This window comes from Henckelia pumila, chromosome 2 (genome assembly GCF_033568475.1).
Source record: "Henckelia pumila isolate YLH828 chromosome 2, ASM3356847v2, whole genome shotgun sequence".
Taxonomy (NCBI): Eukaryota; Viridiplantae; Streptophyta; class Magnoliopsida; order Lamiales; family Gesneriaceae; genus Henckelia; species Henckelia pumila.
Window position 1 is genome coordinate 113,421,230 of NC_133121.1, and position 14,244 is coordinate 113,435,473.

Below are 14,244 nucleotides of genomic sequence, written 5' to 3' on the forward strand. Positions count from 1 at the left end.
AAATTACGTTGTTTTTTAGAGAAATTAAATAATGTCATGTCGGGACACCATTATTTATTTATTTTTATCATATTTTTAAGTAAAACTTTAATGCATGGTTAGATATATAGTGATCAGCCGATCGATAGCAATCTTGACTTAAATGTACATGCAGTTAAATGTATACTCGATCTTTACTTATTTTATTTTTCATTATTTATGTATTACTCCTCCTAGGGGTGGGCATCGGTCGGTTTGGTTCGGTTTTACTCTATTACGGTTCGGTTTTTTCGGTTTTGATTTTCAAAATCTTTGGTCCGAAACCGAACCATTTTATTACGGTTCGGTTCGGTTTTTTTTTTTGTTATACGGTCCGATTTTTTTGTCGATTTTATACGGTTTATGTAATGAATTAAATTTATTTTGCGCAACTGCAAATATTAGTTTAGGCACAAAAAAAATTATGAATTATTTAAAATAATTATGGATTTAAAACTAAAATGAAAAGCAAAATATATATAAAAAGGTTAATACTAAAAAAAATTTAATAACAAAAATGATATCTCACTTGATGCATTTAATACATAATAGAGAACTAATAACAATAAAATATAAATTATTCCATTAGAATTTACAATATGGAATTCAATTAAAATAATAAAGCGACTATTAAGTTCCATAAAAACCATATTTAATTGAAATAGGCTTACATCTTGTAAGAAAAAAGCATAGAAGTGAAAAAAAAAAAAAAAAAAAAAAGCCCATTTGTAAGGCCCAATGGTCAATATCCATAAAATTTTTATTTTAATCAAAATTCGTCCGGTTCGGTTTTTTCGGGGCATAAAACCGAAAACCAAACCGAAAAATCGGTTTTCACACATTTTAAAACCGAAACCGGCCGAAACCGAAAAAATCGAACCAAAAAAACTGAATTTTTCAGTTCGGCCGGTTTTTTCGATTTTAACCAAATTATGTCCACCCCTAACTCCTCCCTTGATCAAATTTTATTGTTTTCGCATTGGGTTATGTCTTATTTTTAGTTTTATTTTTTAATGCATTACTAACTATCGACACAAAGTATGTATTTTAGTACATGACAAACATAAATATATAGCTGGATCTGTAGATTTTGATTTGAATCTTAATTCTTACACAATATTAATCATTTTTATCGAACTCTTATTTCCTTATTATTATCATTGTTATTTTTTTTTCTTTTATTAAAAAAATCATATATGAAAGGGAAAAACTTCAATTTAGCAATAGGGGTCCTAATTTAGATCAAACGATCTTAATTAGAATGAATTCAACCTACCCTATTTTTATAATATATATATATATATATATATATATAATAATATACCCAATAATTCACATGTATTTTTATATTTTATATACGAGGTCAATAATTATTTGTTTCTTTTTTTATTTTTCAAGTGGCGAGGGCCAATGCCCCTTCTGGTCCGCGTTCTTCAAAAGGAGAAATGATGGCCATGATCGCATGAAGGATTGAATAAGAAGGTTGTGGTTGTGGCCCACGTGCTCCAACTAAGCCCAACAACTTTGCCTTATCATGTCTGCTGTCCGGAATACAACAAATTTGTCTCAACCCAACAATTCCCTATATATGAAAAGGTACAATCTTTAGGCCTCCATGTCTCACAAATCTTGCAACAAATACGTATCCACCTCAATTTTGTATATAAATAAAATGTGTTGTCTTTAATGTAGCTAGGATAAACATCGATCGCATTCGTTTTTTTTTTTTTCAAAAAAAAAATTCAAATTCCTAAAAAAATTGTTGTCGGTATCGTGTTTATTCAGACTTTTCAGAACTGGGAATGGGAATAATTCGATCATAATTTTATGTATTGTTTGTAACCTTTAAAAATAAGTGATTATGGATATTTTTTTAATAGTTTTGTTAAGAAAACCTCCATAATCACTTATTTTTAGAGTGTGCAAACATTAATTAATAAGCATGGTTATAAATGAATCTTTTAGATCGAAGAGGCTAGCTCCAACAAAAAAAAAATGATGTAAAATAACATTTTTACAATTACAATTAAAATATATAATATAATATGCTCAAGGGAAAAAAAAATTAATATTCAATGGGCCAACAACCCTTCACTAGCGGTGACACTATAAATAAATGGTTGCACATGCCTTGTTGATCATATATCTCTCATTCAATACTAAAATTTATTTTAAATCACACATTAATTTTTATTTGATATGGCAATTAGCTTGCAGGAACATTTCTTGCTCGGCGGCCGAGACCAAAGATGGTCACTCAAAGGAATGACTGCTTTAGTCACTGGTGGCACACGAGGCATCGGGTATATATATAAATATATAATACATTAATGTTAATTTTCTTAATCTTTATGCATGATGCTTCAACTAATTTATCTAGTATACTGATCATATTGATCATGTTACGTTGGAGTTTGAAATTAAATGATTAATGTTCTTAATTTTTTTTCCATTTTGCGGGAATGTAAATTAGGTATTATTGAATGACTTCCACCTTAAACTTTCTGTTATAAGTAATCCTCGTCCGCCCATGCATATGATCATATTATAACAGATCATTTGCAATTAATGCTGTATCAAAGGTAGCAGAACTAAAGATGGATCGGAGTTGTAAAAGAATCACAATCTAATTTTGTGGGTTGTATTAATGTTAGTTTGTATATATATTAATAGGCATGCCATAGTTGAGGAACTAGCAGGATTTGGTGCCAAAGTACACACATGCTCCAGAAGTGAGATGGAGCTTAATGAAAGAATTCGAGAATGGCAAGGCAAAGGATTCCAAGTCAGCGGTTCAACATGTGACTTAGCATCAAAAACCCAAAGAGAACATCTCATCAACACCGTGGCTTCTGTTTTTGATGGCAAGCTTAATATTCTTGTGAGTCTTCACCAAATACTTTTATTATACTAACTTCAGCTTCCTTAATTTATATAATATATGTTGATTAATTAGATAAACAATGCGGCGATAACAATAATGAAGCGAGCCATGGATCATACCGAAGAAGACTTCTGGGGTTTGATCAAAACAAATTTAGAGTCCCCTCACCATTTATGCCAAATTGCATATCCTCTGCTCAAAGCATCTGCCAAGGCCAATATTGTCTTTATATCTTCTGTAGCTGGGAAAATGGCTCTTCCAGGACTCTCTCTCTATTCTGCATGTAAAGGTAATTCAATATTTATATATATAATGTATGAACTAACCATGTGTATTAATTTTGAACTTGATTTTCTAATATCTATAATTATATATATAGGTGCAATCGATCAATTAACAAGGAATTTAGCATATGAATGGGGGAAAGACAATATTCGAGTCAACGCTGTGGCTCCATGGGCTGTCAACACCACCATTTGCAAACCTCTGAATGTAATTTAATTACTTTTATTTCAATTGTCCCTTTTTTTTTTTTTACATTTTTTATTCATTGGTTTTACATGCATTTACAGGAAAATATTCATGACACGTCTCTTCAAGAAATGTTTGTACCATTGCTTGCTAGAACTCCAATGGGACCATTTGCAGAATCCCATGAAATATCACCATTGGTGGCATTCCTTTGCATGCCTGCTGCTTCATTCATTACTGGGCAAGTTATTTATGTCGATGGAGGTTTTACTACAAGCACCTAGAAAAAAACCATGCTCCTACTACAATTTTTCGGAAAAATTTAGCTTTTTGCGACCAGAATCACATGTCTAAAGACAGGAAGAGGAAAAAAAAATTACAGAAACAGAAATTAAGAATTGGGTTCTGTAGCTAAAAAGTTTGGTTTCTTGGGGGTTGGTATGGTGATGTATTTATTATTTAATTTATATATTTCTTTTTTCCCTATCATATGCATGTAGCATACACATGCAGGTTTGACTTCGTACACATCATGTGCTTGTAGATTTAAAACATTTCACGAAAGTTGTGCACATTTCGGTACTAAATAAATATATATAATATATGTAGGTTGGTTGATGCATTGGCATTGCAATAAATATCGCACGTTGGTTTCATCCAATAATGCAAATCTTATATTCCAAATTTACATGATGTTCATTTATTTTCAACTATTAATCTTACAAATTAATATTAGGAAACAAAACAGATGTTAGTACCGGGTCGGAGGAGTTTCTTTCTTTCTTAACTCTGGCATAATTATTCTCGAGAGTCGAGGCTCTAACATATAAAACATAAAATTATACAAATACTATTTTGTGGTTAGGTCCTTCCTATCCGCGGATTGCTTACTGAATGATAACAACTAGTATATATGCTAAAAATTCGCTGGTTGTCATAATCCTAAATGGAACAAAACCTTGGGAACAAGTCTTCGGGGAACAAAATCGTGTCATTTGTGTAGAAAGTAGATTATCCAGAGACGAAGACCATCTAAGAGTGATAGCTAGCCTTTTGTTTTCCTGCATATATTGAAGAGCTATAATTAAAACACTATACCCAATTCGAGTGGAAAGGAAAAAACAAACGAAACGGATGGGGAAGCATATGTATATGTATGAGATTCATCTGGTGGCTGGTAATGTATCTGGTAAAGAAATACGATAACATGAAAAACACAAAAGTTCTTACCTTTTCACGGCCATACTGCCTTGAGAAGCAGCAAGACCGGCACGTCGGTATATCACATCAAAATTTTTTTGGCTCATTGCTTTTTTGTCAAATATGGCATCTGATAGAACGACGGATGATGCTCCCTCACTTATATATTCTCCTACCGAATCTGCGTAGAATAAAAGATATCATCTCGTTTAGCAACAAACACATCTTTTGCACACGTCAAAATGGCGAATAAATAAGAATGACGACTCAAATAAAAATTTGAGAAGCAAGGAAAAGTTTAGGCATCTCACCTGTGGCTATGCCTTGTGATGCAACCATTGGAATAAAGGGAAAAGGTTTACGCACTGCTGCTATGTACCCGACACCCCCTAACGCAGACACGGGATATACCTATTACGAAATATGTATATGTCTAAAACATTTGATAGTTGACAAAAGATATGGTTTTATACCAAAGCTCTCACTTTCCAAGATCAATGGTGACTCTCACCTTGACAATTTTGGCACCAGAGTTAGATGCAGATAGTATCTGTACAATATATATATATATATATATATATATTGAGTTTCTATATTGGTATGTATTGGCCAAAAGAAATGAATTGTGTAAATGAAAACAAACTGAAATGAAAAAAAGTACCTCAGTTGGAGTCATTACTCCAGGTATATAAAGAGCCTCACCTTGAGCAACATCATCAAGAATATCCTGAGAACAAAATACCCAATAAACGGTGAAGATAATCATCCACAAATAGGTTTTTCTTTAAGCATAAATTACGCGCACGAGCCCGCTACACAAGAACATAGCAAGCCCACAAGAACAGAGCAAAACAAGCAAGCAGAATGCGTTTATCGGATAAAATGCTAGCTTCAAATGGAAATTAAGAGATCATATGCGAAGAAACTTTAAACAAGATATAGCTTCACTGTAATACGTATCCAATTTTTTAGCTTCGCTGTAATACGTATTGAAACCTTCAAATCCAACAAGCCTGCAGGTACCTTAACCATGGCAGGACTCATAAGGAACTTAGCTCCAGCTCTGATTGCATCTCTGGCATCTTGCTTGTTTAAAACAGTTCCAACCTGCATTAATATCAATGATAATTTTGTTCCCTCGAATGAAAAGATTCTCGCAAAAAAAATTGGAATCGCAATCCTCCAACGGCATGAAAATCATACTCACTCCTATTGATGTGGAAGGATATTCATGGACCAAGGTTCGTATGACCTGTATAAATGAAGATGATGCATGCGTATTTATGGCTTCTTTCCCAATTTCCAGCAACATTTGTATAAAATGAATGTACGTACCTCGAAAACACCTGGAGTAGACATGACAACTTCCAACTGTAAATAGACAAAATTAAGATATGCATCAGAACATACATATATTAGGTGAAATTTCAAAAAAAATTACAACATAATAATTTGTAAATAGAAAATTAATTAAGATATGCAACAGGGACTTGGAGATTGAAAAGATCATAGAAGGGAATTTTAGCTTACAACTGAAATTCCACCTCTTAAAGCAGCACGGGCAGCCTGGACTGCAGCCTCTGCACTAAACACAATAATCACCACAAAATACATTATAAGTATTCTAACAGAACGTAACTCATTTGTCTGCGGACAATGTTAATTATTAATTACCTTGGAGCGCGAAGGCAAGCAATAATGCCGGAATCTTGAATGTCTGTCAAAACTTGGTCAGCTGAGGAATATGAAGGGTTGTGGGAATTATTACAAGAGAATTGAGAGTAAAGTAATGGAAATTTGAAGGGTTTTGGTGAAGAAGAAAAACAAGTCCAAGACGGCCATATGCAAGTGCTGCTGCTGCCAACGCTCATCATATTTATCCATTCACGTCTTGCTCCCTATCTTCGCCGCTTGTATGTATGTATGTATGTATGTATATTGTCAGCGCCAATATCTAAATTCTTTTTTTTTCTCCAATATTATTACTCTTTTAATAATGATCATGATGATATTCAAACAAAAATTTATGTGTAAAAATCTCAATCAATTTTATGAACTATATATATCGTATTTTGGTCGTTTTAAAAAAATATTTTTTTTAGTAATTTTTTGTAAGACGGATCAATTCTAACTATATTTACAATAAAAAATAATATTTTTTCATTGAATAACCCAAATAAGATATCTGTAATTGATTTGTGAGACCATCACTTAAGAGTTTTTGTTTATTTTTTATTGTAAATATGACCATGATTGATCATTTCACAATATACCCATCTAATATTATTATAATGAATATTATTTTGGTATATATGGATATTTTATAATAAATAATTGAATTACTATTGAAGGCAATTCTGGTCAACGTTAAAATGTACACATAAGTATTTCAAAATTTTAAAATTACTTGTCCTTGTAAATATTAGGTCTAAATTATATTAATGACATGGATAAACAATTCTTTTCTTAGTATCAAAATATTAACCTTATTTTATATGAAATTTATTTGTATGGTTAAAGCTAAAATTTATTCATATTTATTTGTTTATATTTATAATAGTTTCTAATATATAATTAATTTGATTACAACATAAGACCATCCATCTAAATGACATTTTGCTTTTCAAGGATTATAAAGCTACGTTCAAGATAGAAAGGGATATGACAACAGGACTCCTATAAATTTGTTCTTGTCCCGGAAAACAGAGAGATTCTCCCCTCAATAGATTACGTTGGGTTTTTTGATTAAAAATTTATAATGAAGGAAGTGTTTATACATTCGAAATATGCATATATGGAAGAAAGTGTTAGTTACATCATCTTTTCAATAGATTATACGCTGGCAAGTCTCTTACACTTTCCACATCTTCCAGTGCAAGCTCTCGCTCTAGTTGTGCTCTGGTAGACTTTAGAACATCCTACAAAAAGAAAATGATGATACATCATCACTCACACGAATGCATGTTTGATAACAAGAGTGGTCACATAAGAACAGATAAAATCAAATTAGCCTGTTCGGAAAAAGATCGAGATTGAAGTAACATCATAGATGGAAATTTAATATGGTTTGAACAAGTTAAATAACTCTGCATATGTGAGAAAGTGTTGTAGATAATTCCATGAAGGCAGTTAATTAAGACTCCGACGCAGAAAAATAAATTAAATAGGCTGGATAAATATGAACTTACGTTAAATTCCATGTATGAAGCACGCTTCACAAGCCACTGCACGTCCAGCATTTTGAAGGCAACACAGAAAAGGTTGTCAAAGGCCATTTCATCTTCACCCAGTAATTCAAGGAAATGTTGCCCGGCCAAGGTTCTTGGCTTCCCTGAAGGAATATTCTTACTTAAAAAGATTGTGGTGAACATTTAAGCCTCACAACAAATTGTTGAAATGACAATTTACAAGTTTTTTACATGTTAAATGAATCACAGTAAAACTCTCTTGTGAACTTATGAAACACTTGCATAGATCTGAAAATGGAATCTTATCAAACAAATGTTTTTTTCCCTAACATTTAATAGACTGAAATACATATCAACTAAATTGTTGATGAAGACCACATCACTGCATAGTCAGGTACATGCCAAAAGCATTTCTGATTGAATATATTCCAAAGAACGGACATATTTATTTGTCAGAAATAGAAAAGAAGGCCAAGAGGCTGATCCTGCAGCGAATGGAACTTTTTGCCTGGTGAAACAATTTATTCATGCTAGGCATACCTGACTGAAGATCTAACATTTGCACAAGCATAAACGAAATATTGATGCCTGCAACAGCAAACGGATACTCCCACTCAGACCTATCCCCATCTCTCTTGTGCAACAAGTTTTGGAACGCTTCCTGTCACAGCAAATACATGAACTCGATATTTGCAAATTTCTTACAATGGTCAGAAAATGAAGAAAACCGTGTAAAATGCCAATTTTGAATTTTTTGTGAGCAATTATGTCGTGCAAGTTGAAAGTTAACAGAAACCAGATACCAGTTTGCCAAGCGAAGACCAAATAGCACAAAAATAGGAATCACACATTTGAAGAATTAGTAGGTAGTTCAAACTAAAGCAAACAAATCAACAGACAAAACACTCTTTAATCAAGACCTAGTCTTGAATTTCTCAATCCTCTTTACAACCATATCCCAAAAGATTCCATTTATTGAGATGTCAACTGTAAAGATCACACTTTAGTCTACTAGGGTGAGTAAAAATAGACAAAAAATCAATCACACAAATAATCAGTTCCACATAAATTGCTTAATATTTTCCCATGCTTTTTCCACATAAATTGCTTAATATTTTCCCATGCTTTCTCAAGGTACTAGGGTCGTCTTACAGTGAGCCACACCAGCACATATGAAAGACATACACAAGTTCTCACCATGAACCGACATCTCATATGAAGTGGCCAACACTTACAAACAATAAAATAACAAACCCAATAACCGTGTAAATGTACAAGAGAAAACGAACAAACCGGGTACATCTTGGCAAAGAAGATTAGATTCTCCAATGATATAAATCCTCCACCCCTGAGAATCATGCCAGTATTTTCCAAAACCAAATCAGTTTCATGTGCATGAGTTTCAAATTTTCAAAGAACAAAAATTATATAACCACACCTGAAATCTGTTGAGGGATCAGATCCTTGCCAGCCCATCTCTTTCCAAAGCTCCGATTTAAGAGATGGGAGTCTTCTATCAGGATAAGCTAATCTCCACAACTGTCTTAGTGCATCCTGCCAACAGAATATACTTGATAAAATATACTTGATAAATTTTCAAACGTCACACTGTTAAGGTGTCAAACAATGAACAGGAACATAAGAACAAAACAAATAAATTGTCGCTGGAGAGTTCTCCACACGAATTAGAAGAGAAGTTTAGCAAGGATTGGCATAAATACCCATTCATTTTTACAGTCTCTCCGTTAGAAAAGGTGAATAAAATCATTAATGTGCATATTAAGTTCTGAAAAGAGTGACCAATTACTGTTCAAGAAAATCCAAGATAGACAACAAGATCTTTTGTATATTGTAATTGTTTGAAACATTAATTGACAAACATTATCAGGAGTGATATTTTCATTTGCTCCTCTTAGCATTATTGTGGTTGCAACAAAATATAAAGTCAACAAAACCAAAATAAAATTATAATAATAATAAATCGACAAACAAATGTGATCTGTCAAAAGAAATATTGACATTTTGCGAACACAGAAGAAAGGACATACTTGATGCTCTGAAAAAGAGCCATCAAAAGGAACAGCTAGCCTTTGCTTTAGATGTTTCAACCTTGCCTCCTGATGCCAAACCAAGAATCAAGTGTCAATATAGGGAAACTAAAATTTTAAAAAAAAATAAAAGATAAAAGCAAAGTTAAAAAGCTTTAGCCTGGTGGAAATAATTACGGCAGTTGAAAAGAGCAAACACGGCATTCTTACAAAACTATGTAACTTGGTTTTCAAATTGTATGCACAACTAATGCCAGCAAGACAAGTGGAGAATTGAACTACAGTGATATATATATATATATAGATATATATAAGTGGATGCAGATAATCAAGTATATTGAGACTGAGAGAGATTTTTCATTCCATTGATAACAAGAACAGATACAATCAAAATTGTTTTGTTCCACAAGTTATTACTCTGATAAGCTAAAACAGAAATCCAATTGCAGGCTCCAAGAAACATCATCTATACACTTGAACATACGATCAAAATCTAATCAAGCAAATGAAATTTGCATATAGGAAGTATGGATAGGCAGAACTTAAGTACTAGTTTGTCCCACAAAGTGTGAAATCACTGAAATGAATGGATATTAAATAGAAAAAACTCAACTTCTTGAAACGATAAATAAAATTACTAGATGTACCTGCAAGGGACTAAGCAAAAGTGGTGGAAGGTGGTTGTTTGCTCCATTTTGGGACCCCGAAACAAACGGTAAAAGCCATCCAACAACGGACCCTGACCCGGTAATAAAATTTGCTAGAAGAAATTTTTTTTTTTAAAAAAAAAATTCAGCCAAAGATTAATGGAAGAAAAAAAGAGAAAATTTATATTCATAATTTATCCTTAAAGAGAGCACTTCCAAATTATAAGAAATACATTAGTGATTAGACACCACACCTGACCTATGACAGCAACATATAATTTTTTACCCGACCTAGCATAAACTGATCTGATCGGTATCACCACGGTGACCACACCTTAACTCACCATCCAAATTTTTTCCACATGTCATTTCCTATTCACTTTTATAAACAACCAAAGCCCTGATTTTTCCAACCTTTTGGATTTCCAGAACTGAAAATCAACTCAAGTGATCAAAACTAAGGTGTCAGTAGTCAGACGAATACATTCGTGAGCTAAAGCGGAAAACTTCTCAACCATGATTGAAAAATGGAACTCGAGAAAAGAAAAGAAAGAAGAGCAAATGACGCTCATATTTCAATAACCAGGTTATACCAAAGCAGAGACCAAATAAATCAATATTACACACCCTAGAATCTTTCCAAAAAAAAAAAAATTAAGAAACAAAATCGGGATATTAAAACTCACCAAACCATTGTGCCCACTGTGCGATTAAATTCGAAAACACCCGAGTCCAATGCATGCGTTCTTTATTCCGTTCATCATCCAAAACATCCCCAAACCCGTGCCCCTTCGATTTAAAAAATCACAAGAAGATATCAGCTTCCAGAATTCATATGCACTAAAACTATAAAGTAACCTCTGCGCGTGGACGTACATTAAGATCTTGATCTCTACTTCCAAGCAATGGCTCATTCAAAGAATCAATTCCAGAAGCCTCGAAACGGTCGTATCTTCCTCCATCAATATCCCCATGATGGAGCCTCCTCCTCAAGGTTTGGGACGTCATCGGCCGCGGAATTCTCACCACCAAAACGGCGTGCTCTGATCCAAACAACAGGAAGAAATTCGCGATCAACACAGGAAGGAGAGCGGTGATAGGCTACGAATCGCGTGATCACCTTGGATTAATAGTGCTGTAAAGCCCTAATTAATTAATATTTTCCCTTCTTTTTCCGGAATAATAGCTTCTTCCCTTTTAAGCTTAATACAAGTTGACTTATTTCTTCGGAATTAAGGAATATGTGGGAATTTTTAGATTCCATATATATTCGGTCCACTCAATTACTCTTGGGCTTATTTGGGCTTCTGGTAGCCCATTACCTGAATTATGTCGGACTTTGACCCAAATGTTTGTAAGGAACAATTTTTTTTTTTTTTCGATTTATTTCTTAATAAAAAATAAAAATATATATATTGCATTACAGAGAAACAATCTCATCGCCTACGTCCTACGACATTGCTCAAGAATAGGGGAATAGCATATGCCAAAGCTATAGGAGCCTTCACGAAGAGGATATCATTTAGGTGTTATTGTGTTTTAAATTTTAATCAATATTTAAATATATATTTGAGATTATTATAAACATAAACTAATATATAGTATGCAACCTAATGTGAAACTCAATGTGTACGTGTAGTATTTCCCTTAACTTATTTACAAGTCGTGAAATCAGTAAAATACGGTTGATAATGAGCTCTGTTTAGTGCATAGGTTGCAGTTGAGGTCGTCTGTGCTCTCTCTCAAATCTAAATTATGTTGTAAGCATTGTCATCAGTTTATATTCCAACAAACGTTGCTGACAAAGTTTTCATGATATTAAAGATTCCGGCATTATTTGCGTTGACATTAAGCGCAAAAATGGGGTTGTGTTACGTGAAATGATACTCTACCCTTTTAACTCTATATGACATAAAAAAATTATAAATATTAAATAAAATCATTTCAAAACACCACTTCACAATCATTTCCAAGAAATTCACAACTACACGTATCAATAAATTAATCAAGCAGTTAAAAACAACAAAATTTAGTTTTTTAAAAAATACAAAAATCCAGATTTCATTGAAAACAATTCCACAAATCTATTTTAATCTTATAATATATTTCCTCACACCCATTTCTGATTAATAATTAATTAACATACAAAATCAAGATTAATTAGTATAAACAATGAAAATGAGTTAAAAATTTGTTTCCGATCCTATAAAAAAATTCGACAAGAACTCCCATAAATACGACATATCCGAGAAAACAAAAATTCAAACCACAATAAATTACTCGTAAATAGGGTCATTACAAATATACCACAATGAGAAAGACGTGTGGGGTGGCTGCTAAAGTTGTTGGGTCAGTCAACATTATCAGCCTATATGTGTTGGGTCAGCTGGAGGAGATAAGCAAGACCCAACATTACCAGACCATATGTGTTGGGTCAGCTGGAGGAGATAAGCAAAGACCCAAACATTACCAGCCCATATGTGTTGGGTCAGATGGAGGACCATATGTGTTGGGTCAGCTGGAGGAGATAAACAAGACCCAAACATTAGCAGCCCATATGTGTTGGTGTCAGCTGGAGGAGATAAGCAAGACCCATTATCGAGTAGGGGTTAGGGTTTAACTTGGGCAACAATCTAATTCGCCAGCCTTTTCTTCTGAAGATCTCACTCGAATCAAATCAGAAATTCCACTGCACTCATGGGTAGCAATCAAGCTGCGGTCTCGTTCCTGACGAACATTGCGCGCGCCGCCTTCGGACTGGGCATCGGCGCCACCGTCATCAGCTCATCCCTCTACACCGTCGACGGCGGACAACGTGCTGTCCTCTTCGATCGTTTCCGTGGCGTTATCGATGAGACCGTGGGCGAAGGGACACACTTTCTGATCCCCTGGCTTCAAAAGCCCTTCATCTTCGACATCCGCACGCGTCCTCACACTTTCTCTTCTGTTTCAGGCATGCCGAAAACCTTGATTATTTTCTGTTGTTTAATTTAATATTTGTAGCCGATGTTTACATTGATTGTTGTTGCGAATTTTTGGTCAGGGACCAAGGATCTGCAGATGGTAAACCTGACCTTGCGTGTGCTCTCACGCCCTGAGGTTCCCCGCCTACCAGACATATTCAAAACCCTAGGGCTTGAATACGATGAGAAAGTCCTCCCATCGATTGGAAATGAGGTTCTCAAAGCTGTGGTTGCACAGTTCAATGCTGACCAATTACTCACCGAACGTCCCCATGTTTCTGCCCTTGTGCGTGAGAGTTTGATTCGCAGGGCAAAGGATTTCAACATCGTTCTTGATGATGTAGCTATTACGCATTTGTCCTATGGTGCAGAGTTCTCCAAAGCCGTGGAACAGAAGCAGGTGGCCCAACAGGAGGCAGAGAGATCGAAGTTCGTGGTGGCAAAGGCCGAGCAAGAGAGGAGGGCTGCCATTATAAGGGCTGAAGGGGAAAGCGAGTCTGCTAAGCTGATTTCTGATGCAACTGCTGCTGCTGGAATGGGCCTGATCGAGCTGAGGAAGATCGAGGCTGCCAAGGAAAATGCTGCTACCATGAGCAGGAATGGGAATGTTTTGTACCTGCCTGGTGACAATAAGTTGCTTCTTGGAGTCAATCCTGGGCGCTGATTTCAGATACTCTTTGAGTCGGGTTTTTTTTGTCGTGGGTACATTTTCATCTTTGCTTCTAGATCTCGCCATTTTTATTCGCTTTCCTCATCTGGAACTGGTCACTAATATATATATGTTAGTATTTTACCGTGGAGTAATCTATTATCTCTTTTTGTTCA

General features: G+C 34.4%; 4 protein-coding genes across 7 annotated transcripts; 2 read left to right on the forward strand and 2 right to left on the reverse strand.

Moving 5' to 3' along the window:
* Positions 1 to 2,182: 2,182 nt before the first annotated feature.
* Positions 2,183 to 3,797, forward strand: LOC140880215 (tropinone reductase homolog At5g06060-like). Its single transcript, XM_073284470.1, has 5 exons — positions 2,183 to 2,321; positions 2,692 to 2,899; positions 2,975 to 3,191; positions 3,282 to 3,394; positions 3,475 to 3,797. The coding sequence occupies exons 1-5, from the start codon at positions 2,218 to 2,220 to the stop codon at positions 3,655 to 3,657; spliced, it is 825 nt and encodes a 274-aa protein (XP_073140571.1). The 5' UTR covers positions 2,183 to 2,217; the 3' UTR covers positions 3,658 to 3,797.
* Positions 3,798 to 4,026: 229 nt separating this feature from the next.
* On the reverse strand, positions 4,027 to 6,481 carry LOC140880217 (uncharacterized). Of its 3 annotated transcripts, XM_073284471.1 has the most exons (10): positions 6,248 to 6,481; positions 6,104 to 6,158; positions 5,909 to 5,944; positions 5,781 to 5,825; positions 5,597 to 5,680; positions 5,235 to 5,300; positions 5,085 to 5,123; positions 4,885 to 4,984; positions 4,604 to 4,754; positions 4,029 to 4,434 (listed from the first exon to the last, which is right to left on the reverse strand). In XM_073284471.1, exons 1-10 carry the CDS (start codon positions 6,445 to 6,447, stop codon positions 4,419 to 4,421), a joined length of 792 nt encoding a protein of 263 aa, XP_073140572.1. In that variant the 5' UTR covers positions 6,448 to 6,481; the 3' UTR covers positions 4,029 to 4,418. The 3 variants fall into 3 exon arrangements, with proteins under 3 accessions (XP_073140574.1, XP_073140572.1, XP_073140573.1); XM_073284473.1 differs by lacking the exon at positions 5,781 to 5,825 and having other exon boundaries at positions 4,027 to 4,434; XM_073284472.1 differs by lacking the exon at positions 5,085 to 5,123.
* Positions 6,482 to 7,245: 764 nt separating this feature from the next.
* On the reverse strand, positions 7,246 to 11,653 carry LOC140880214 (uncharacterized). Of its 2 annotated transcripts, none has more exons than XM_073284469.1 (9): positions 11,333 to 11,653; positions 11,143 to 11,245; positions 10,457 to 10,548; positions 9,810 to 9,878; positions 9,200 to 9,315; positions 9,055 to 9,109; positions 8,302 to 8,422; positions 7,762 to 7,904; positions 7,246 to 7,491 (listed from the first exon to the last, which is right to left on the reverse strand). In XM_073284469.1, the coding sequence occupies exons 1-9, from the start codon at positions 11,462 to 11,464 to the stop codon at positions 7,390 to 7,392; spliced, it is 933 nt and encodes a 310-aa protein (XP_073140570.1). In that variant the 5' UTR covers positions 11,465 to 11,653; the 3' UTR covers positions 7,246 to 7,389. The 2 variants fall into 2 exon arrangements, with proteins under 2 accessions (XP_073140570.1, XP_073140569.1); XM_073284468.1 differs by having other exon boundaries at positions 7,247 to 7,491; positions 10,457 to 10,569; positions 11,333 to 11,652.
* A 1,411-nt stretch (positions 11,654 to 13,064) lies between these two features.
* Positions 13,065 to 14,244, forward strand: LOC140883166 (prohibitin-3, mitochondrial-like). Its single transcript, XM_073289529.1, has 2 exons — positions 13,065 to 13,409; positions 13,500 to 14,244. Exons 1-2 carry the CDS (start codon positions 13,154 to 13,156, stop codon positions 14,081 to 14,083), a joined length of 840 nt encoding a protein of 279 aa, XP_073145630.1. The 5' UTR covers positions 13,065 to 13,153; the 3' UTR covers positions 14,084 to 14,244.

What these genes read in the sequence shown, in the direction of transcription:
- LOC140880214 (XM_073284468.1), bottom strand. Translation starts at nt 11,464, where the DNA reads ATGACGTCCCAAACCTTGAGGAGGAGGCTCCATCATGGGGATATTGAT. An exon ending in GCTCTTTTTCAGAGCATCAA is followed by an intron (nt 9,316 to 9,809) that starts GTATGTCCTTTC and finishes TTCTGTTGGCAG; the next exon opens with GATGCACTAAGACAGTTGTG. An exon ending in AATGTTAGATCTTCAGTCAG is followed by an intron (nt 7,905 to 8,301) that starts GTATGCCTAGCA and finishes ATATTCCTTCAG; the next exon opens with GGAAGCCAAGAACCTTGGCC.
- LOC140883166 (XM_073289529.1), top strand. Translation starts at nt 13,154, where the DNA reads ATGGGTAGCAATCAAGCTGCGGTCTCGTTCCTGACGAACATTGCGCGC. An exon ending in CACTTTCTCTTCTGTTTCAG is followed by an intron (nt 13,410 to 13,499) that starts GCATGCCGAAAA and finishes ATTTTTGGTCAG; the next exon opens with GGACCAAGGATCTGCAGATG.
- LOC140880217 (XM_073284471.1), bottom strand. Translation starts at nt 6,447, where the DNA reads ATGATGAGCGTTGGCAGCAGCAGCACTTGCATATGGCCGTCTTGGACT. An exon ending in CTACTCCAGGTGTTTTCGAG is followed by an intron (nt 5,826 to 5,908) that starts GTACGTACATTC and finishes TCATTTATACAG; the next exon opens with GTCATACGAACCTTGGTCCA. An exon ending in ATCCTTCCACATCAATAGGA is followed by an intron (nt 5,681 to 5,780) that starts GTGAGTATGATT and finishes ATATTAATGCAG; the next exon opens with GTTGGAACTGTTTTAAACAA.
- LOC140880215 (XM_073284470.1), top strand. Translation starts at nt 2,218, where the DNA reads ATGGCAATTAGCTTGCAGGAACATTTCTTGCTCGGCGGCCGAGACCAA. An exon ending in ATGGCAAGCTTAATATTCTT is followed by an intron (nt 2,900 to 2,974) that starts GTGAGTCTTCAC and finishes TTGATTAATTAG; the next exon opens with ATAAACAATGCGGCGATAAC. An exon ending in TCTCTATTCTGCATGTAAAG is followed by an intron (nt 3,192 to 3,281) that starts GTAATTCAATAT and finishes TTATATATATAG; the next exon opens with GTGCAATCGATCAATTAACA.